General features: G+C 45.1%; 1 protein-coding gene across 1 annotated transcript in view; it reads right to left on the reverse strand.

Annotated features, from left to right (window-relative positions):
* stac (SH3 and cysteine rich domain) overlaps window positions 1-22663 on the reverse strand; it is a 94454-nt gene that overhangs the window by 18012 nt on the left and 53779 nt on the right. Inside the window, exons 7-8 of the mRNA XM_052023507.1 lie at window positions 22313-22380; window positions 3032-3126 (exon numbers count right to left, since the gene is read on the reverse strand). Of these exons, the coding sequence (XP_051879467.1) occupies window positions 3032-3126; window positions 22313-22380 (163 nt within the window). The remainder of the gene's footprint in view (window positions 1-3031; window positions 3127-22312; window positions 22381-22663) is intronic.

Consider the following 22663-nt stretch of genomic DNA (forward strand, 5'->3'; position numbering starts at 1 on the left):
AGAAACTCAAATCACATCCTAGCTGTGTCCGTGTTAATGGAAGTCAGACATCCAAACTCACTGTTAATTGTCTGTTCACTCTTCTCCGGGCACATGGCTGTTATTCACATGACTAAAACCCAGCTCCGAGAGCACAGTGGACATGATGTCAGGTGCCAATGCTTTCAGCTCTGTAGTTTCCTTTCCTAAACCACCCTCATCTCACTCTCTGACACACACACACGACATTCCTTAAAACCTCTCTCTTTCACCAAGCTTTTAGCTAACTGCCCTGATAAAGCCCAGAGTCAAATTTAGACCAAAGCATCTTGAGATGCTTAATAATAGCATTAGCAGGCTGCTGATAATTCTAGAAGTCTCATTCATCAAAGGACGATGTCAACGGAATTTCTTAAACAATGGAACGACATTAGCCAGCTTCCAGTCATTGGGAACTTCACCAGTGGCTAACAATGAAGCAAGTATCTCTGCAAGGGCCTCCATAAGTTATTCTCTAGCTTCCCACAAGGTCTGAGGATGCACTCGGTCAGGCCCTGGGGATTATCCATCTTAATGAGCTGTAAGGCTGCAAATATCACCCCCCCCCCCCCAAGTAATATGAATGTTCTCCAAAACATCCCCACTTGTTTCCCTTACCTCTTGAGCAACCATGATTTTCTCCTCAGTAAACACAAAGGAGAAATATTAAAATCCCACCCATCTCCTATGGCTCGAGAGATATGCAGCCCTGCTGATCTCCAAGGGAAACTACCCTCTCATGAGCAACCGGCACAGTAGTGTAGTGGTTAGCATAACGCTATTACAGCGCCAGCGACCCGAGTTCAATTCCACCACTGTCTGTAAGGAGTTTGTACGTTCTCCCCGTGTCTGCATGGGTTTCCTCCGGGTGCTCCGGTTTCCTCCCACGTTCCAAAGACGTACAGGTTAGGAGCTGTGGGCATGCTATGTTGGCGCCGGAAGCGTGGTGACACTTGTGGGCTGCTCCCAGCACATTCTCAGTAATGCAAAAAGTCGCATTTCACTGTGTGTTTCGATGTACGTGTGACTAATCAGTAAATATCTTATCTTTTAATATAGCTATAGAACCTCTTGGGATTTTCCTTAATCTTACCTGCCGGATCCACCTCATACCTTCTCTTTGCCCTCCTGATTTCCCTCAAGTATATTCTTACTATTTTATAGTCATCAAGGGATTCACTCGTCCCTGACCTCCTGAACCCAATGTATGCTTCCTTCTTTTTCTTGACAAGAGCCTTGATATCTCTCATCAGCCAGGATTCCCTAAACCTGCTAGGTTTACCCTTCACCCTAACAGGAACGGTAGTGTAGCGGTTAGTGCGACGTTATTACAGCGCCAGCGATCGGGATTCGATTCCCGTCGCTGTCTGTAAGGAGTTTGTACGTTCTCCCGTGTCTGCGTGGGTTTCCTCCGGGTGCTCCAGTTTACTCCCACATTGCAAAGACGTACAGGTAGGTTAATTTGGGTTTAAAATGGGTGGCGCGGACTCGTTGGGCCGGAAGGGCCTGTTACCATGCTGTAAATAAAACTTAAAAAAATTTAAATTTAGGAACATGCTGCCCCTGGACTCTTGAAGCAATTCTCATAACCATCCTTAAGTTTAATTCCGATAGTCCCCAATCAGCTCCTGTAGTTTTCTGAGTAAAGACAGGAAGTGAAAGCTACAGATGGAGCAGATCTGAAATCCAAAACAAAAACTGGAAATTACGCAAGAAATTTTACATGCAAAAGAGAATTGTCTCTTCTGATAAAGGCTCAGGAACATCAAACTACTTTCTGGTTTCAGCTACAGCTGGATGTGAAGGGACTGCTCTCATAAACTGAGCTTTCATGAAAGGAAAATCTCGCGTTAAGCTTTTGTTGGGTATGCCATAGCCATGGAGTCATAGAAGCATACAACACAGGAAGCCCTTCAGCACACCAAGTCCACACCAACCATCAACTGCCCATTTACACTAATCCTATATTAATCCCATTTTTATATTTCCTTCACATTTTCATCAACTCTTCCACTTTTACCACTCATTTCCACACAAGGGGACAAGTTGCAGTAGCCAATTAACCTATCAACTCGCATGTCTTTGGAATATGGGAAGAAATTGGAAGACCCAGAAGAAACCCAAGCGGCCACAGACATCACCAGAGGTCAGGACTGAACCTGGGTCTCTGTGCTGTGAGGAAGTAGCTCTGCCATCTGCACCACAATACCTTCTAGGAGTGTGCATTTGTATAATCAACCCTGCATTTCCTGTATCCGTACTTAATGATAAACATAACTGTGGCCCACAGGCTCATTGTGCGCCTGGATCTGTGTATACAGAGTTGATCCAAGTAAACACCTTTATTATACACCATCTTGTTAACAGGACGAGCTGTGTTATGTTGATAAGTCTCACAAAGTACACAATACAGCCATAAACTGGAGAGGAAAAGATGGAAAAAGCTAATTTGATTTTTGTTCCTTTTCTATGTCTCTGTGGCATAATGATCTCCATTAAAGGTTATAATGCACGTTGTACTGCAAATTGTTTCTTGCTTTGGTCAGTCACTGGATCTTAGAATCATGGCACAAAAGGCTGCAACCATCAAGGAGATTGTGCCCGTGCCAGCTGCAGACTTCCACTGTGACTTCCACCCCCCATAACGGACCAATACAGATGAAACAAATAAGCCCCTGCAAGGAATATGGTTCAAGGACAATAATTTATGTAGAATCAGTATATTCTGGACAATCATGCTAACTTCCCACAATAACACAAAATAAAACAACTACTCTCAGGATGTGAATAGATAGGCAGAATGTATTCTGGAGCTTGTTGAAATACAGCACATTACGTGTGATAAATGTTGTTGCTAGACCCAGGAAAAAGATAACATGAATAGTTTGACAGCATGAAGTATATACAGCACATCTATGTTTTAACTGTTCTCCCAACAGCTGAAAATTAGAAGATTTCTCTGGACAAGTCCAAAGAAAGGACAACAAAATCACTTTCTGTTGGTAATACTTACTGCATTTCCAGATCATCATTCTCTTGTGGTATGAATCTGTACAAGGCAACATAACTGAACTTCTGCAAAGTGTCTTTGTTTTCTGGTTCTTTCAGCTACAAAACAGGAAAATTAAGTAAATGTCACAAAAACAAAGGGAAAAGAGTCACTACACTTCCTCCTGTTTGGTTTAGATCTATATATTGTCATATTCATATTCCATGACTTCCACACCATCTAATACTCAGAGTAACAGCACGGAAACAGACCTTTCGGTTGAGCTCATCCATGCCGACCAAGATGCCCATCTAAGCTAGTCCCATTGGTCTACATTCCTCTAAACTTCCTGGATGTCAACATCTCAGAGGATCTATCCTGGGCCCAACACATTGATGCAACCATGAAAGAGATACGCCAGTGGCTCTACTTTGTTAGGAGTTTGAGGAGATTTGGTACGTCACCAAAGACTCTTGCAAATTTCTACAGATGTACAGTGGAGAGCACTCTGACTGGTTGCATCACAGCCTGGTATGGAGTCTCCAATGCACAGGATCACAAGAGGCTGCAGAGGGTTGTAGACTCAGCCAGCTCCATCACGGGCACAACTCTCCCCACCATTGAGGACATTTCAAGAGACGGTGCCTCAAGAAAGCAGCATCTATCATTAAGGACCCTCACCACCAAGGGACATGCCCTCTTCACGTTACTACCATCGGGGAGGAGGTACAGGAGCCTGAAGACCCACACTCAACGATTCAGGAACAGTTTCTTCCCCTCCACCATCAGATTTCTGAATGGTCCATAAACACTATCTCATTATTCCACTTTTGCACTATTTATTTATTTTTGTAACTTATTGTAATTTTATGTCTTTATGTCTTGCACTGTACTGCTGCAGCAAAATAACAAATTTCCCAACATATAAGTCAGTGACAATAAACCTGATTCTGATGTGACAATAAACTCGACTTTGACTTTGGAACTGAAATGAAGCCACAAGGTGAAGAGAAAACTAATTGTGAGGAGCAGGTGACCTAGGACATGGAAGCAATGCAGCAAAAATTGTATGAATTGATAGAGTTAGTCCTCTGACCCTATAAACATTAACTTCTGCTAAGGCAGTCATTCAGAATCAAGGATGACTTCCTTCCACTCTGGCTTTGCAGTGTGTGGGGTGGTTGATGAAGCTGCGGTGGGAACCAGAGACCCCTCCACAGATAGGGAAAATGGCTGACAGGGGTAGTTTATGAGGTGATTCACTCCTTCTGCCACATATATAGGGCCTCTGTGTGCTCCCAGTGTGTGGCCTTGAGGTTTTCAATGGCATTTGGAGAGGTCAGGAGGCAGAGATTCCCAAGCAGCAGCAAAGTTATTGCACTTCTTCAAGGAGGCCTATCCTTGAATCTTTTCCTGTCGGGCTGATAACCTTTTCCCAGAACAGAACTCAGAATAAACTGAGTGTCTACTTTGGGAATTTAATGTTGGGTATGTCAATGACAAGGTCTGCCCAACGTAGCCAACTAAATGCAATAAAGACTTAAATACAGGGGGGTGTTGGCTTGGGAGAGGACACTGACATTGGTTCGCTTATCTTCCTGGTGAATTTGGAAGATTTTGTGAAGACAGCGTTGGTGGTATTTCTGTAGGTGCTGTAACTAGTCCAGCTCTCAGAAGCACACAAGAGGTGAGGGATCACTGCTGGCTGGTAGACCGTGTGTTTTGTGCCAGGTCTGAAGTCCCAATCTTCAAATACCTTTTCCTCAATGAGCCAGAGGCTACGCTGGCAGATTGAAGGTGTGGGTGAATTTCATGGTCAAAGTCTGATGCAGGACGGCAAAACATACACCCTAAAAAAGGAGGTTCATATCCACAGATCACTGAAAGTTGCCTCGCACGTGGATAGGGTAGCTAAGAAAGCTTATGGGATATTAGCTTTCATAAGTTGGGGGATCGAGTTTAAGAGTCGCGAAGTGATGATGCAGCTTTACAAAACTCTGGTTAGGCCACACTTAGAGTACTGTGTCCAGTTCTGGTCGCCTCATTATAGGAAGGATGTGGAGGTGTTGGAAAGGGTGCAGAGAAGATTTACCAGGATGCTGCCTGGATTAGAGAGTATGGATTATGAGGAGAGACTAAGGGAGCTAGGGCTGTTCTCATTGGAGAGAAGGAGGATGAGGGGAGACATGATAGAGGTATACAAGATATTGAGAGGAATAGATAGAGTGGACAGCCCTTTTCCCAGGGCGCCAATGCTCAAAACAAGAGGACATGGCTTTAAGGTATTGGGTGGGAAGTTCAAGGGTGATGTCAGAGGGAGGTTTTTCACCCAGAGAGTGGTTGGTGCATGGAATGCGCTGCCTGGGGTGGTGGTGGAGGCCGATACATTGGACAAGTTCAAGAGATTGTTAGATAAGCATATGGAGGACTCTAAGTGTGGCCTAACCAGAGTTTTGTAAAGCTGCATCATCACTTCACAGCTCTTAAACTCGATCCCCCCAAGTTATGAAAGCTAAAATCCCATAATATCCCTCTAACTTAGAGGGATATGTGGGAGGAAGGGGTTAGATAGTCTTAGGAGTGGTTTGAAGGGCGGCACAACATGGTGGGCCGAAGGGCCTGTATTGTGCTGTATGGTTCTATGGTTAAATACTGGTGGACAACTCACACAGCTGATACACTCACAGCCACGTACAAACCCACACACACCTTCCCCATGCACAAATAGAAATGTACTGGAAGAGCAGGTGTGGCATATAATGGGGATGGGACAATGCAGAACATAAAGCCTGGTGAATAAGCTGGTTAACTCACCATTTCAGATGGTCTCTCCCCTAATGGCACTGAATAGATTGGCAGGTGCTCTCCCCTCACCATTACTCTGTTCTTATCTTTATCATCGTTGACTTACCCAGCCAATAGCCACTCCCTGCCCCTCACAGATGTGGAAGTGTCAAGCCATGGAGAGGAGGAGAAGGGCAAGAGGACAACAACAATGATACAGTGGCATCAAGCACCAGTTCACGGACTGCCAATACAGGATTGTAAAGACCAGGCTTGAAGCAACCATTTCAAATGGGGTTGTGGTCAGGCTGAAGTTAGTGCTGGTGCCCCGGAGGAGAGGTCCAGAGGATTAGGGTGGAAAGAAAGATCAGGGAACATACACGGGAAGGATGGATGAAGATGCACGTTAATGTGCTTGGCACTTTGCCCGACCTGCCTGACAGCCTGCAGAGAATGGACAAATTCTTTTTCAATGTCTTGCAGAGCCAGGAGCACACCTTCACTCACTGGATGCTGGTGGGTCCCTCAATGCCTGCCGACAGTGATGCTGCCGATGGTGCAGGCTCCTACTTGCATTAAGGTAAACATGGAAGAGCCCCAGACCCAAGTGCATCAGTGGTGTCTCAGGCTGTGCCATCAAGATTCTGCATACTGACACCTGTAATCAGAGCAATTGCACGTGTGAACAGGCACTGCATCTGAGAACACAGGTCCATCACTTGGGAGTGGAACATTGGAAGGGTTAGATAGATCTCAGAGCAGGATAAAATGTCGGCACAACATCATGGGCCGAATAGCCTGTACTGTGCTATAATGTTCTATGTTTGACATTGCCAAGTGGGTATAGAGTGATGCCACCCAGGGCTGAGTATTGCCACATGTGAACAGAAGGGTTATTATCTATGAGCAGGGAGCTGATTTCATGTGTTGGAGTGGGTCCAGAAGAAGCAATAGTAAGTGTAGTCTAATAGCACAGCATCTTCCTCCTAGCAGCTAGCAATGGCTGAACAAAGAACACAGGACAGTACAGCGCAGGAACAGGCCCTTCTGCCCACAATGTTGTGCCGAACCAATTACACTAATGATGCCTAATGACACTGATCCCTTCTGCCTGCACATGGTCCATATCCCTCCATTCTCTGCACATTCATGTGTGTATCTAAGAGCCTCTTAAATGATCCAATGCTATCTGCCTCCACCACCACCCCTGGCAGCGCATTCCAGGCACCCATTGCTCTCTGTGTAAAAAACTTGCCCCGCACACCTCCTTTGAACTTTCCCCCTCTCACCTTAAATCCACGCCCTCTAGTACTAGACACTTCAACCCTGGGAAAAAGATACTGACTCTCTACTCTATCTATGCCTCTCATAATTTTATAAACTTCTATCAGGTCTCCCCTCAGCCTCCGCTGCTCTAGAGAAAACAACCCAAGTTTGTCCAACCTCTCCTTATAGCTCATGCCCTCTAATTCTGGTAGCATCCTGGTGAACTCTTCTGCACCCTCTCCAAAGCCTCCACATCCTTCCTATAATGGATGCAATACTCCAGATGCGGCCTAACTAGAGGTTTATAAAGCTGCAGCATAACTTCCTGACTCTTGAACTCAGTGCCTTGACTAATAAAGGCAAGCATACCATATGCCTTCTTTATCACCCTATCAACGGCTACTTTCAGGGAGCTATGGACTTGGACCCCAAGGTCCCTCTGTACATCAACACTGTCAAGGGTCCTGCCATTAACTGTGTACTGTCCCTTTAGATTTGTTCTTCCAAAGTGCAACACCTCACATTCGCCCAGATTAAACTCCATCTGCCATTTCTCCGCACATATCTGCAACTGATCTAAATCCTGCTGTATCCTTTGGCAACCTTCTACACTGTCCACAACACTACCAATGTTTGTGTCATCTACAAACTTACTAACCCACCCGTCCACATTTTCATCCAAGTCATTTATATACATCCCAGTATGGATCCCCGCGGAATACCACTACTCCAACCAGAGTAAGATCCATCGACCAGTACCCTCTGTCTTCTCTGGGCAATTCTGAATCCAAACGGCCAGGTCACCGTGGATCCCATGCATCTTAATCTAAGGTTGAGGAGCTGTAAATGACAGTGAAATATCCAATCCTCTCCCTCTGGGGAGCACTGCATGGCCCTCCAAAAGCAATACAGAAACTGGAACTTCATCCTGAAGACTCTAATGGCAATGTCCACTCTGATTCTGGTCAGGACTATCCTAAAACTGGTACTCACCCTCATTATCTGGAGCACGACAGGGGTCAAACATCCAAGGAAGGTGGGATTTCTTGTCCCCTCGGGAACTAGCTCTCTGTGACTGAAATATGCCAACACTGCTGACTGCCTTGGAAACAGGTCTTTGACCAAGAGAAATTTCTGAGAGCAGAAACCTTCATAATTCCCAGAGATGTGTGTCCCAAAGGGAAGCCCGAATCACCCAGAATGCAGTCGATCAGTTCCTGACGCATTGAGAAACCATCAGTCCACACAGAGCCATGTGCCCCTTTGTCCGTTGGGCTCTGCTCCCTTTCCCTGAATGGGAAGCATACATGACCTGTTTCTGTCATGAGTAGCAAACTGTGAAATATAGCTACTGGGAATATTAAGGTGGCTGGGAAGCTCAGAGTGACAGAGGAGTCTAATGTCTGGCATAACAGAATATCACAGATCTCTGTCATCCATTGATTTAGAAAACCTTAACCTCTGGTTAAATTGCTCCTTGGAAAGCTGAAGGCAGAAGCAGGTCTCCATGCATACCATTAACGACAAGTTGTATGCAGACACATCTGATCTACCTTTGCTTCCTGACCAGTCATGAGCACACTGTAAAACTGCCTACAGGAAAGACATAGTAACTGTTGAGAGGACTGTGCAGAGATACCTAGCATTACCCTCCTGTGGCCACAGCAGCTACAGTCTGCAATGGAACCTACAACAAAGGTGAAAGGTGGATACTGAGCACGTTTAAGTGTGCAGCTGCTGTGAATGGTGTGCTGTGCAATGCTGGTTCTTCCTGAGTGTCCCACTATTTCTTAACGCAAAAATGTTATGCACCTTCAGCTTCCAAATGAATGTGCTGAATGGAGACACAAGCGTCTCCCATCTTCACACTCCCCTCCCTCCACCTTGCTCCATCTGTTGTTTTTTGTTTCCTTTCCCTCTGTCTGCCTTCATCTCCCATTCACCTGCCACAGTCTTCCAACTCCACCCCCGTTCCCCTCCCCTACCTGGCACTACCTGCCTGTCATCTTACATACCCCCTCAGTCTACCAATTATCTCAGAGTCCTGTCTCACCCCTCCCCTTCTCCTCTCTATGCCGGCCATCTCCCCTCTCAGTCCTGATGCAGGGTTTTGACCCAAAACGTCAACAATTTCTTTCTTCCCACAGATGCTGCTCATCCGCTGAGTTGCTCCACTCCAGCAGATTGAATTGACATAATGGCCCCAATAACCTGTATGTTGGCTCGGAACACATTCAAATTCCCAAGCACAATCTCATGGGATGTTCAAACCATGCAACTTGATGAAGTCAAAAATAGTAAATTCATCCAAATAATACCTAAAAATAATATGCTAAATCTCTTCTTTGAGGCATGGACTTTCTCTGGGATTTGTTTATAAGTGAAAGGTCATAGAATAGAAAGATGCTGCCCAATAACGTGAGGAAAAAAATTCTTCTGTATTGAACTGAATTCAGTGAGCTAAATCCAGAGACAGCACACATCATAAATCCAGAGGGTGTGATCTCAGTACCTGCACATGGGAGTGATGTTTATTGAACATCCATTTTTGCGGAGCAGAATCTATCATGGCATTAGCTCACAACTTCCTCAGTCAAAGGGGAACATCTCTGCAAACTCCACTGTACCTTGTGCACCATCCTGTACAGACTGCTCAGCTCGTCAATCTGAAGCTCACAATCCCATGCAGGTCAACTGGTCAGGAGACCAGATCAGTCTTGTCACCACAGTGAAGTAATAAAGAAAGAGTCGAGGCACCAGAAGGGCATCATTTCCAATGTCATTATCACCTCTTAAAATACCTTCTTTTCTCCTTCTCGTTACAATTTCGATTATCAATCTCTTCTCTCAGTCCTTTGAGACCTACAGAAGCAGAGGGATTGTAAAAATAGGTGTGCAGCACTCAAGGAGAGAGACAAGATAGGCTGTAGCTAGTTCCATGATCAGTGCAGGTATCAGCTGCACCCACCATCAACCAGCTCTCGCCTGCAGACGTCCCAGTACTGACTTCCAAAGTCACTTACTTCTCCTGCAGGTTAGTAAATCAGTAGTTTGTAACTTCCCTTTCCTCTGCATGTCCCATCCAGAACACTGAAAGCCAGCTTCCCCAGCAATAACAATTAGAGATGAAGTAAGAATCTGAAGGGGATCAGCAGACGAGAAGGACAATAGTTAGTATGGTCTTATTATGTGAGGAAAAACACTAACTGTGGAAGAACTCAGAGGGTCAGGCAGTATCTTGACAGTCGGCAGGAGATGGACAGTCGACGTTTCAGGTCAAGACCCTTCATCTGGGCTGGAAGATAGAGGGGAGATAGCCAGTATAAAGAGGTGAGGGGGAAGGGGGCCACAAGAGCTGGCAGGTGATAGGTGGATCCAGGTGAAGGGGGGGGGGTGAAATGTGGATGAAGGAGGGGAGAGGGGAATAGTGTCAGAGGCAACACGAGGATTTGGATCTCCAAAGGCTTTATGTGAGAATGCTAGTTCAGGAGAATTTGAAACATAGGCTCCAGCAGGAAGAATTAAACAGCTGTTGAATGACGGTATAATTTCAATGGTTTTATTCCAGAACTTGCAGTAAATTTCATGATGCAAAGTATTGTAGAGATAGCATCTTTATCTTAAAGTGCCTGGTGTCAGGTGATTGTCTATAATTTAACAAAAAGTAATTTAACTTCCCCATTGCCTCCTAATTCATGGCTCCACCGTTAATACATCTTGGACCCTGTGCTACATGGATTCCAACAGTGGAATAAACTGACCAACTTAAGTGTTTCCAGCAGGAAATCCAGGACTTCTACATTGACAATGCATGAACACTTCCCTGATTTACTGTTATTTAAATGGCTAAACCCTCGTATCAAAGTGTCATAGAGCACACAAACAGGCCCTTCGGCCCACCATGTCAACCATCAGTTACCAGCTCCATTCATCCCATTTACCAGCATTTAGTTTGTGGCATTCTGTGCTTTAGCAATCTTCAATGCTGTGGGAGCACTTGCTTCCACCAATTGGGCGGTCTGTTCCAAATTCCAACTGCCCCCATGTTGAAGTGTGTCTTCCTCAGATCCCCTCTAAACCTCCTTCTCCTTCTGTAAACCCCTGCCCTCTAGCTTTTCACACCACTGTTATGGGCGTAGGTTTCCTACAGTCTATACTACCTGGTTCCATCTCCCCATCATCCCCTCCCCATCTGGTTTTACTTATCACCTACCAGGCTCTATCCCGTCCTCGCCCACCCCGTACCACTACATACTGACAACCTCTTCTGTTCCAACTCAGTCCTGATGAAAGGTCTTGACCCAAGTTGTCAACTTACACCGTTTGCCTCCACAGATGCTGCTAGACTCACTGAGTTCTTCCAGTGCTCTGATTTTTGTTCTAGATTTTAGCATCTGCAGTCTCTTTTGCCTTTGTACCCTATCTATGCCCTCTCAGTCCAGTATGCCTCTATAGGGTCCCCCTGTCAGCCTCCCCCACTCCAATGAAACAAATGCAGCCTCTCCAGTCTCTCCTCAGAACTAAAATTTTCCACCCCAGGCAGCATATAGATCGTCCAACCAGGGAACGGGCTGTTCTTGACCTCATCTTCAGAACTGAAACTGGACAAGTGGTGGAAGAGTTGGTTGGGGAACAGTTTGGCAGCTATTGCCTCTCATTTGAAGCAATAGCATAAATGTAGCAGTCCTCTAGTTTGTTGGCACCACTTCCAGAACCAGAAGTGATTGGAAAATTATGGTCAGAGCTGTTACATTCTTATCCAAATCATTGCTATTGATGACAAACAACAGTGGGCCCAGCAATGAGCCCTGAGGCACACCATTAGTTACAGGCCTCCAGCCTGAGGAACAACCTTCCATCATCACCCTCTGCTTCCCACCGTCAAGCCAACTGTGTATCCAGTAAGCCAGCTCTCCCTGGATCCCATGTGATCTGACTTTCCAGAGCAGCCTCATGGAACCTTATCAAAGGCTTTACTGGAGTCCATATAGACCACATCTACTGCCCTGCATCATCAAAAAATTCAATCAAGTTCGTAAGAAATAATCTCCCATGCACAAAGCCATGCTGACTAACCCTAATCAACCCCCCTCTTTCCAGATGCACGTATATCTTACCCCTCTGAATCCTCTCCAGTAACTTACCTACCACAGATGTTAGGCTTACTGGCCTATAGTTCCCAAGTTTTCTTTGCCGCCCTTCTTAAATAGACACAACATTCGCTACCTTCCAGTCTACCAGCACCTCACCCGTAGCTAACGATGGTGTACTTATCTCAGGCAGGGCTCCCACAATTTCTTCTCTAGCTTCCCACAGTGTTCTTGGATATACCTGGTCAGGTCCTGGAGATTTGTTTAACTTTATACCTCTTAAGATATCCAGCACCTCCTCCACTGTAATGTGGACTATCCCTAAGACCTCCCTATTTACCTTTCCTAGCTCTGAAGTCTTCATGTCTTTCTCCACAGTAAAAACAGAGGAGAAATATTCATTAAGGACCTTGCCCAACTCCTGTGGTCCTCTTTGGTCTTTGAGGGGCCCCGTTCTCTCTCCAGTTACTCTTTTCCCTTTATTACACTTATAAAATCTCTTTGGATTCTCCATAATCTTCTCTGCCAAAGTTATCTCATGCCCCCTTTTCCCCCTCCTGATTTCCTCCTCGAGTACACTTCTGCAGCCCCTATACTCCTCCAGGGATTCACCTGATCTCAGCTGCCTATACCTGACCCATGCCTCCTCCTTCTTCCTGGAAAGAATTGTTGTCATCCAGGGTTCCCTACTCCTACCAGCCTTGCCCTTCACTCTAACAGGAACATGCAGACATTGAGCTCTCACAATCTCACCTTTAAAAGCCTCCCAGATGCCTGTGGTCCCTTTGCCCGCAAACAACATACTCCAATCAACCTTTGTAAGCTCCTGTCTCACACTGTCAAAATTCCACAGAACCTCCTGTCTCCCCCCTAAATATCGAGACCCCTATCACTAGAGACCTGTCTGCCTTCATCCTTCCCCGCTGAGCCTCAGAGCCAGTCCTGGTGCCACAGACCTGGCTACTGCTGCCTTCTCCTGAACAGTCATTCCACCCGCCCGCCCCCACCCCCACCCCAAACAGTATCCAAAAAGGTATACTTGTTTTCAAGGGGAATGGCCACAGGGGAATCCTGCACTCTCTTCTTACTCCTTTTTCCTTTTCTGGTGGTCACCCAACTACTTTCTGCCTGAAACTTAGGTGTGACCATGTTGCTAAAACTCCTATCTATTATACTCTCAGCATCTCGAATGAGACTCCGATTTGCCTTCTGTCTACAAACTTAACAATAATAAGTTCTACATTCACATCTACCTTGTTAATGTAGCTAACCATCAGGGTTATCTACATTAACAATTAAGGCAGACAGGATCTCCCACCAACAAATCCATGTCGACCGTCCCTGATCAGTGCCTCCCTTTCTATGTGTAGATTAATCATGCTCCTCAGGACTTTTTCAAATAATTTTCCTACCACTGACATTAAACTCGCAGACCTAAAATTACTTGGCTTATTGAAGCTGCTCTTCTTGAATAAAGGTACATTTTCTGCCTTCCAGTCATCTGGTACCTCACTTGTGGCCAGCAACAATACAAGTATCTCCATCAGGGCCCCAATAATCTCCTCCCTCGCCTGAGATGTAGCAGCTTGGATACATCTCATCAGGCCCTGGGGTTTTATTTACCTTTGCCCACTAAAACATCTAATACCACTTCCTTTTTAATCTTAATGTGCTCTAGAATTTTGAAAAGTCTAGAGAGTCCCCAACTACAATGAACTGAACACAGATTGGTGGTGTAGTGGACAGTGAAAAAGGTTATCTAAGATTACAACAGGATCTAGACGAAGTGGAGAAGTGGGCCAAGGAATAACAGATGAAATTTAACTGGGACAAGTTTGAGGTGCTGCATTTTTGTAAGTTAATTCAGGGCAGGACTTGCACAGTAAATGGTAGGGCCCTGGAGAGTGTTGTAGAAAATAGTTCCCTGAAAGTGGCAACACAGGTAGACAGGGTGGTGAAGAAGGCATTTGGCACACTTGCATTCATTGAGTACAGGAGTTGGGACATCACCTTGCAACTGTACAAGTCATTGGTGAGACCACACTTGGAGTATTGTGCACAGTTCTGGTCACCCAGCTATAGGAAGGATGTCTTTAAGCTGGAAAGGGGCAGAAAAGATGTTGCTGGAACTGGATTGGCTGGGACTATTTCGTAGGATGCTGAGGGGTGATCCTCTAGAGGTATATAACATCATGAGGATGGCTGATCAGTCTCTTTCCTAGGGTAGAGGAGTCTAGAACTAGAGGACATAGATTTAAAGTGAGAGGGAAAAGACTTAAAGGGGACCCGAGGAGAAACCAGAGTGTGGTTGGTAAATGGAACGAACTGCCAGAGGAAGCAGGTACAATAAGAACATTTAAAAGACATTTGAACAGGCACACAGATAGAAGACGTTTAGAGGGATAGGGACCAAATGTAGGCAAATGGGACTAGCTTGGATAGACCTCTTGGTTGGTATGGACGAGTTGGTTGGAAGGGCCTGTTTCCGCACTGTATAACACTATGAGTCTATGAGATGAGAAATATTCATTTAAGAACTCACCTGTGCCTCCCGGCTCCATGCACAGATTGTCACTTTGGTCTCTAGTGGGCCCTGCACCTTCACTGGTTACCTCTTGCCCTTAATGTACCTTAATCCTGCCTGATGGTGATATCTCATGCCCCCACTTGACCCTCCTGTTCTCTTTGTAAGTACTCCCTGAAGGGCCTCCACTGTTCTCAGTTCTCTATTCCTGTGATACAGCTCTCAATGTTCCTGGGCAGACAAGGTTTACTGGACTTGCTGATAATTTCCCATCACCCTTACAGGAATAGATTGGTCCTGAACTCTCACCGTTTCACAATTAAATGCTTCCCATTTGTCAGTTGCTGCCCTACCTATCTAACTGCTCCCTGTCTACTTTTGCCAGGTCCAGGACCCAGGTTTATACCTTTCCATAACTAGTGAAATTTAGAGCTATGCTCACTCACTTCAAAATGCTCTACCAATGACATCCCAACGACTCGCCCGGTTAGGTCCAAGACAACCTTTTCTCTCGTTGGACTGTCTACAAACTGGCTGACAAGGCTCACCTGAATGCACTCTAAATATTCCACCCCTCTAAGCCTTTCACACTAGAATGGACCCAGTTAACAGTGGAGAAGCTGAGATCCCCCACCATTCTAACCCTGTTCTTCTTGCATCTCTCTGTGATTTCACAGAGTCACAGCGATACATCACGAAACAGGCCCTGCAGCTCACTGAGTCCACGGCAAACATCAACAACTGTTTTATGCTAATGCTACATTAATCCTTTCTTTAAAAATTCTCCTTACATTCTCATCAACTCTCCCCAGATTCTACCTCTCACCTACACACTAGGGGCAATTTACAGTAGCCAAATTGATCTACCAAAAAGCACATCTTTGAAGTGTGGGAGCAGCAAACCCACGCAGTCACAGGGAGAACATTCAAACTCTTCACAGACAGCACCAGAGGTCAGGATTGAACCCGGGTCTCTGGTGCTACAAGGCAGCAGTTCCCCTGGCCACACCACTGTGCCACCCATTGTCGACAAATCTGCTCTGCATTCTCACTGAGAGAGGCTGTTTGCAGGTAACTGGGCAAATGGCAAGTGGGAGGCTTTTAAACATGAGATAGGAGTTCAAGACCAGCATATTCTTGTCAGAATGAAGGGCAAGGCTGGCAAGATTAGGGAACCTTGGCTGACAAGAGATAGATGGTCTAGGCAGGGGAACATAGAACATAGAACAGTACAGCACAGAACAGGCCCTTCAGCCCACAATGTTGTGCCGACATAGCTAATCTCTCCTACATACAGAACGCCCATATCCCTCCATTTTCCTCTCATTCATGTGCCCATCCAAGCCCCTCTTAAAAGCCCCCAATGAATTTTCCTCCACCACCCTATCAGGCAACGCATTCCAGGCATCCACCACTCTCTCAGTAAAAAATGTACCCCTCATGTCTGTTCTGAACCTACCTCCTCTCACCTTAAATGCATGCCCTCTGGTATTGGATCGCTCAATAATGGGAAAAAGATATTGCTCGTCCACCCTATCTACGCCCCTCATAATTTTATACACCTCCAACAGATCACCCATCAGCCTCTGCCGCTCCAGAGAAAAAAGCCCAAGTTTGTCCAGCCTCTCCTGATAGCACATGCCCTCTAATCCAGGCAGCATCCTAGTAAACCTCCTCTGCACCTTCTCTAAAGCCTCGACATCCTTCCTATAGTGAGGTGACCAGAACTGCACGCAATACTCTAAATGCGGCCTAACCAGAGTTCTACAGAGATGGATTATAAACTCTTGTCTCCTATGCTAAATAGGAAAAGGAGTCAATGTATGTAATAGGCAGCTGGGATCAAGTGAGTCCCTTGAAGAACGTAAGGGATGTAGGACTACACTTAAGAGGACAAAAGGGGGCCATGAGACATGCATGAAAGATGAGATGAAGGAGAATCCCAAAATTGTTATTTTAGTCCTGACAAGCGTCCTGAGTGAGTCCCAGAGAGAGGATTTGAAAGGAGCTGAGTAAGGGAAGGTCTAACTGAACTTTGGTGCCATCAGGCGTCAAGAGTGGGTCACAAGGAGCCAAGTTATAGCAAGTGATGCACATAGACAAGTGTGAAGTGATGCATTTTGGGAAACCAGGCCAGGACATACACAGCGAATGGCAGGGCCCTGGGGAGTGTTGATGAACAGAGAGACCTTGGGGTACAGGTACATAGTTCCCTGAAAGTGGTGACACAGGTAGACAGGGTGGTGAAGAAGGCGTACGGTGGGCCAAGGTGTCGAGTGTAAGAGTTGGAATGTCATGTTACACTTGTACAAAATGTTAGTCCGGCTGCATTTGGAGCACTATGTGCTGTTCTTGTCACCACACCATAGGAAGGACATGATTCAGCTCGAGAGGGTGCAGAAAAGATTCACAAAGATATTGCCTGGATTGGAGGGCTTGAGTTATAAGGAGAGATTGGATAGGCTCGGTCTGTTTTCCCTGGAGCGAAGGAGGCTGAGATGTGACATGATAGAGGTTTTATAAAATGATGAGAGGCATAGAAAGAGTAGATAGCTCGTGTCTGTTTCCTATGGTAATCTAAATCTAGAGAGCATAGGTTTAAGGTGAGAGGGAGGATGTTAAAAAGAGATCTGAATTTTTCACACAAAGAATAGTTGGTGTCAGGAATGAACTTCCAGAGGAGGTGATGGAACAGTAATAACATTTAAGAGGTATCTGGACAGATACTTGACTGCACAGGGCATAGAGGGATGTGGAATTAATGCAGGCAAGTGGGATTGGTGTAGATAGGCATGGTGGTCAGGATAGAACTGGTGGGCCGAAGGGCCTGTTTCAATGCTACACAACTCCGACTCTTTGGTTGTTAAGAGGCTCTGTGGTAGTGTAACAGTTAGCGTAATGTTTTACAGCGCCAGCAACCTGGGTTCAATTCCAGCCACTGTCTGTAAGGAGTTTGTACGTTCTCCCCATGTATGCGTGGGTTTCCTCCGGGTGCTTCGGTTTCCTCCCACATTCCAAAGACGTACGGGTTAGGAAGTTGTGGTCATGCTATGTTGGCGTCAGAAGCATGGCGACACTTGCGGGCTGCCTCCAGAACATTCTCCACAAAGATGCATTTCATTGTGTGTTTTGATGTACATGTGACTAATAAAGAAATTTTATCTTAGTACGTCCTCACCGATGTGATCGCCCCTTTTATGTTCCTAAGTTCTACACATATGGCCTCATTTGAAGAGTATTCTGGGAAATCCTCTCTCCTTATTGCAGTAATAAACACATTAATCAATATTGCGATCCTCTTTTACACTCCCCCATGCAAGCAACTGGGCCTGAAGATTCTATACCATGGAATGCTGATGTGCCAGTTCTGTCCTTCCTTCTACCATCAAAAAAGTTAATTAAAAAAAATAAGAAAATTGATTATGGGAGATTATAGGCTTTAAGGTGAGAACGTTACTCTTTAAAAATTAACTGAACAATTGGTTGAAGGAAAAGGGCTAAATAAAAATGTATCCAGAGTAGATGAATAAGGGACTGTTACTTGAACAGACCGTAAGCATCATGTGGAATTATTTGATCGAATAGCCAGAGATATGTCATCCTGAAAACTCCACGTAAACTTAAAGGATAATTAGAAGCAATTTTCTGTTCCTAGGGAAATTGCTCTGCAAGCTTCAAGTGCTATAATGATTTGCACTTATCTCCACGTGACACAGTATGAAGGTCTCAAATCGAAACATTCATATAAAAAGATCTTACTCATGTACTGTGCTTAGTTCCACAGTTCTCCTTAACTAGGGGTGAAATGCATAACATTTTAATGCCAGACCAGCTTTGAGGGTGGCTTCTGTTTCCTTCCTATGTCTAATCTCTGCCTCTGTAAGAATCTGCTTCTCAGCATTTGGGTAAATCTGAGATCTCATTTATCTCCAAAAGAATTCATACCTTTATTAGTAAAGCTCATTTATTTTAAAGAATTCTCTTTCATCTGAGAAAACAAAACAGGCCTTTCGGCCCACCATATCTGCACCAACCATGATGCCAATTTAAAATAATCCCATCTACCTGCAGGTGACCTATATCACTCCAATCCCTGCCTGTTCATGTGTTTATCTAAATGCCTGTTGAACATTGCTATTGTATCTGCTTCGTCCACCTGCCCTGGCAGCTTGCTCGAGGCACCCGCCACTCTCTGTGTAAACAAACATGCCTCACAAACCTTTAAACTTTCCCCCTCTCATCCACCCAGGGGAAAAAGACTATCTACCCTATCTATGCCTCTCCTATTTTATATACCTCTATCAGGTCACCCCTCTGCCTCCAGCACTCTAGAGAAAATGATCCAAGTTTGTCCAGCCTTTCCATTGAGTTAATACTCTCTAATCCAGGAAACATCCTGGTGAACCTCTCCAAAACCTCCACATCCTTCCCGTACTTGCCCAGTACGTTGCAAGTGATGACATTTGCTCACCTAGAGCTGGTGCATGAGTCCCAGAAGGGAAAATGAGGTAAAGGGAGGGGTAGGGAAAAACAGATTGGTAATTCAGTATGCGCAAACAACTTCCTTAAGTAGAGATGGAACTGAATGGGGTTTCAGGGTGAAGGTAAGGAACGGTGAACAAACATTAGACAGTCACGTCTTACTAACTTGATTGAGTTTTTCAAGGAGGTGATGAAGGTGACGGATGGAGGTAGGGCAGTGCATGGTGTCTACATGGATTTTAGTGAGGCAGTTGACAAGGTCCCTCATGGGAGGCTTGTCCAGAAGATTAAGATGCGTGGGATCCACGGTGACTTGACCGTGGCCTTGGATTCAGAACTGGTCTGCCCATAGAAGACAGAGGGTAGTTGTGGAGGGGACTTATTCTGGCTGGAGGTCCATGACTAGTGGTGTTCTGCAGGGATCCATACTAGGACCTCTGTTGCTTGTGAAAAATACAAATGACTAGGATGAAACTATGGATGGGTAGGTTAGTAGGTTTGCAGATGACAGAAATATTGGTGGTGTTGTGGATTGTGTAGAAGGTTGCCAAAGGATACAGCAGGATATAGATCAGTTACAGATATGTGCGGAGAAATGGCAGATGGAGTTTAATCCAGGCAAGTATGAAGTGTTGCACTTTGAGAGATCAAATGCAGGGGGAAAGTACACAGTTAATGGCAGGACCTTTAACAGCGTGGATGTACAGAGGGATCTTGGGGTTCAAGTCCATAGTTACCCGAAAGTGGCCGCACAGGTTGATAGGGTGGCAAAGAAGGCATATGGTATGCTTGCCTTTATTTGTCGAGACACTCATTTCGAGAGTCAGGAAGTTATGCTGCTTCTTTATAAAACTCTGGTTAGGCTACATCTGGAGTATTGCATTCATTACAGGAAGGATGTGGAGGCTTTGGAGAGGGTGCAGAAGAGGTTCACCAGGATGCTGCCTGGATTAGAGGGCATGAGCTATAAGGAGAGATTGGACAAACTTGGGTTGTTTTCTCTGGAGCGGTGGAGGCTGAGGGGAGACCTGATAGAACTTTATAAAATTATGAGAGGCATACATAGAGTAGACGGCTAGTATCTTTTTCCCAGGGTCAAAATGTCTAATACTAGAGGGCATGCATTTAAGATGAGGGGGGAAAGTTCAAAGGAGAATGTCGCCCGGTAGTACTCACATCGACTGTGACAAAGTGCTTTGAGAAGTCGGTCATGGCTAGAATTAACTCCTGCCTGAGCAAGAACCTGGACCCACTGCAATTTGCCTACCGCCACAACAGGTCTACAGTGGATGCATTCTTACTGGCTCTTCACTTGGCTTTGGAGCACCTAGACAACAGCAAAACATACGTCAGGCTGCTGTTTATCGATTACAGCTCAGTGTTCAACACCATCATCCCCTCAGTACTAATCAACAAGCTTCAAAAGCTGGGCTTCTGTACCTTCTCTCTGCAACTGGATCCTTGACTTCCTTATTAGAGACTACAGTCAGTGCGGATCAGTAGTAACATCTCCTCGTTGACAATCAACACAGGCTTACCTCAAGGATGCGTGCTTAGCTCACTGTTCTACTCTGTCTACACTCATGACTGTGTGGCTAGGCACAGCTCAAACACCATCTATAAATTCGCCGATGACACCACTGTTGTTGATAGAATCTCAGATGGCGATGAGGAGGCGTAAAGGAGTGAGATAGATCGGCTGGTTGAGTGGTGTCACAACAACAACCTCGCACTCAATGTCAGCAAGACCAAGGAACTGATTGTGGACTTCAGGAAGGCGAAGTCGGGAGAACACACACCAGTCCTCATTGAGGGGTCAGCGGTGGAAAGGATGAGCAGCTTCAAGTTCCTGGGCATCAATATCTCAGAGGATCTATCCTGGGCCCAACACATTGATGCAATCACAAAGAAGGCACGCCAGCAGCTCTACTTCATTTGGAATTTGAGGAGATTTGGTACATCACCAAAGACTCTTGCAAATTTCTACAGATGTACAGCGGAGAGCATTCTGACTGGTTGCATCACAGCCTGGTATGGACGCTCCAATGCACAGGATCGCAAGAGGGTTGTAGATTCAGCCAGCTCCATCACGGGCACAATCCTTCCCACCATTGAGGACATCTTCAAGAGGCAGTGCCTCAATCAGGTGCCATCCATCACTGAGGACCCTCACCACCTGAGACATGTCCTCTTCTCGTTACTACCATCGGGGAGGAGGTACAGGAGCCTGAAGACCCACACTCAATGTTTCAGGAACAGCTTCTTCCCCTCCACCATCAGATTTCTGAACGGTCCATGAACTCTACCTCAATATTCCTCTTATGCACTATTTATTTATTTTTGTAACTTATTGTAATTTTTATGTCTTTATGTCTTGCACTGTACTGCTGCTGCAAAACAACAAATTTAAGACATATGTCAGTGATAATAAACCTGATTCTGAGATGTGTGGCAAGTTTTTTGTTTACACAGAGAGTGGTGGGTGCCAGGAATGTGCTGTCAGGGGTGGTGAAGGAAGCAGATACATTAGAGGCATTTAAGAGGCTCTTTGACAGGCACATGAATGTGCAGAGAGTGAAGGGATATGGACCATTTGCAGGCAGAAGGGATTAGGTGTCATTGGCTTAATTAGTTTGGCACAACATCGTGGGCAGAAGGGCCTGTTCCTGTGCTGTACTGTTCTGTGTTCTATTCTATTCACATGGAGCACTAGAGATGTACATGAAATACTTCAGAGCAATCCCCCTTCTTGCTGAGAATCAGTGACTAATGTTAGAGGCACCAACAAGCAGGACTGCTGCGTAGTTTTTGGGAAAGGAGATTTTTGGGGCTTGTCAAATTATATTTCAAGCAGGACAGTTTTACTTACCCACAAAGTAATTTTAAAAATTACCAGAGGTGAAATGATGCTAAATTTAGAGGCCTGATTATTGGGAGAAGGGAAAGACTCTGGAAAGGAAACCATTCTATAAATTTCATGAATTAGAGAATGGATGGTGTGTTTTAATATCAAGGGACAATTAAGAGCTTAATACACAATAAGACTATTCAACTATTATACACACTTTTATTCAGAAAATGTCAGTGGGAAGTGGAAGTGGCTTGAAGTTGATGTTTCACAAGTTTCTCATGTGTTTGATATTATTTTCACATTCTTACCAGAGAACAGGAAGGCATTCTTTCTTCCCCGACGATATTTTCAAGCCCATTTTCAAGAGAATTAAATACTATGAAGAAAGAAAACAAACACTGTTGTTAATACTGAAAACCCACTTGAGTTCTGGTCTCATCTCATTAACTTGGAAGAGGATGGATTTTAACACTGGCAACTTACAAACAGAAATCTGTAAAACGACAAATTCGTTGTGAAAATTGATCGCTTAAGTAGGATGGAGACAACATGCCATTGAGGATTCAGTTATAGTCACTGAACCAAATGCTATTTAAAATTTACTATCTGCTGTGAAGTAAGAGTAGAATATTAATTTGCTTATTGAAGATTCAGAGGAA

The sequence above is a fragment of the Pristis pectinata genome, chromosome 9, assembly GCF_009764475.1.
Source record: "Pristis pectinata isolate sPriPec2 chromosome 9, sPriPec2.1.pri, whole genome shotgun sequence".
Classification (NCBI taxonomy): domain Eukaryota; kingdom Metazoa; phylum Chordata; class Chondrichthyes; order Rhinopristiformes; family Pristidae; genus Pristis; species Pristis pectinata.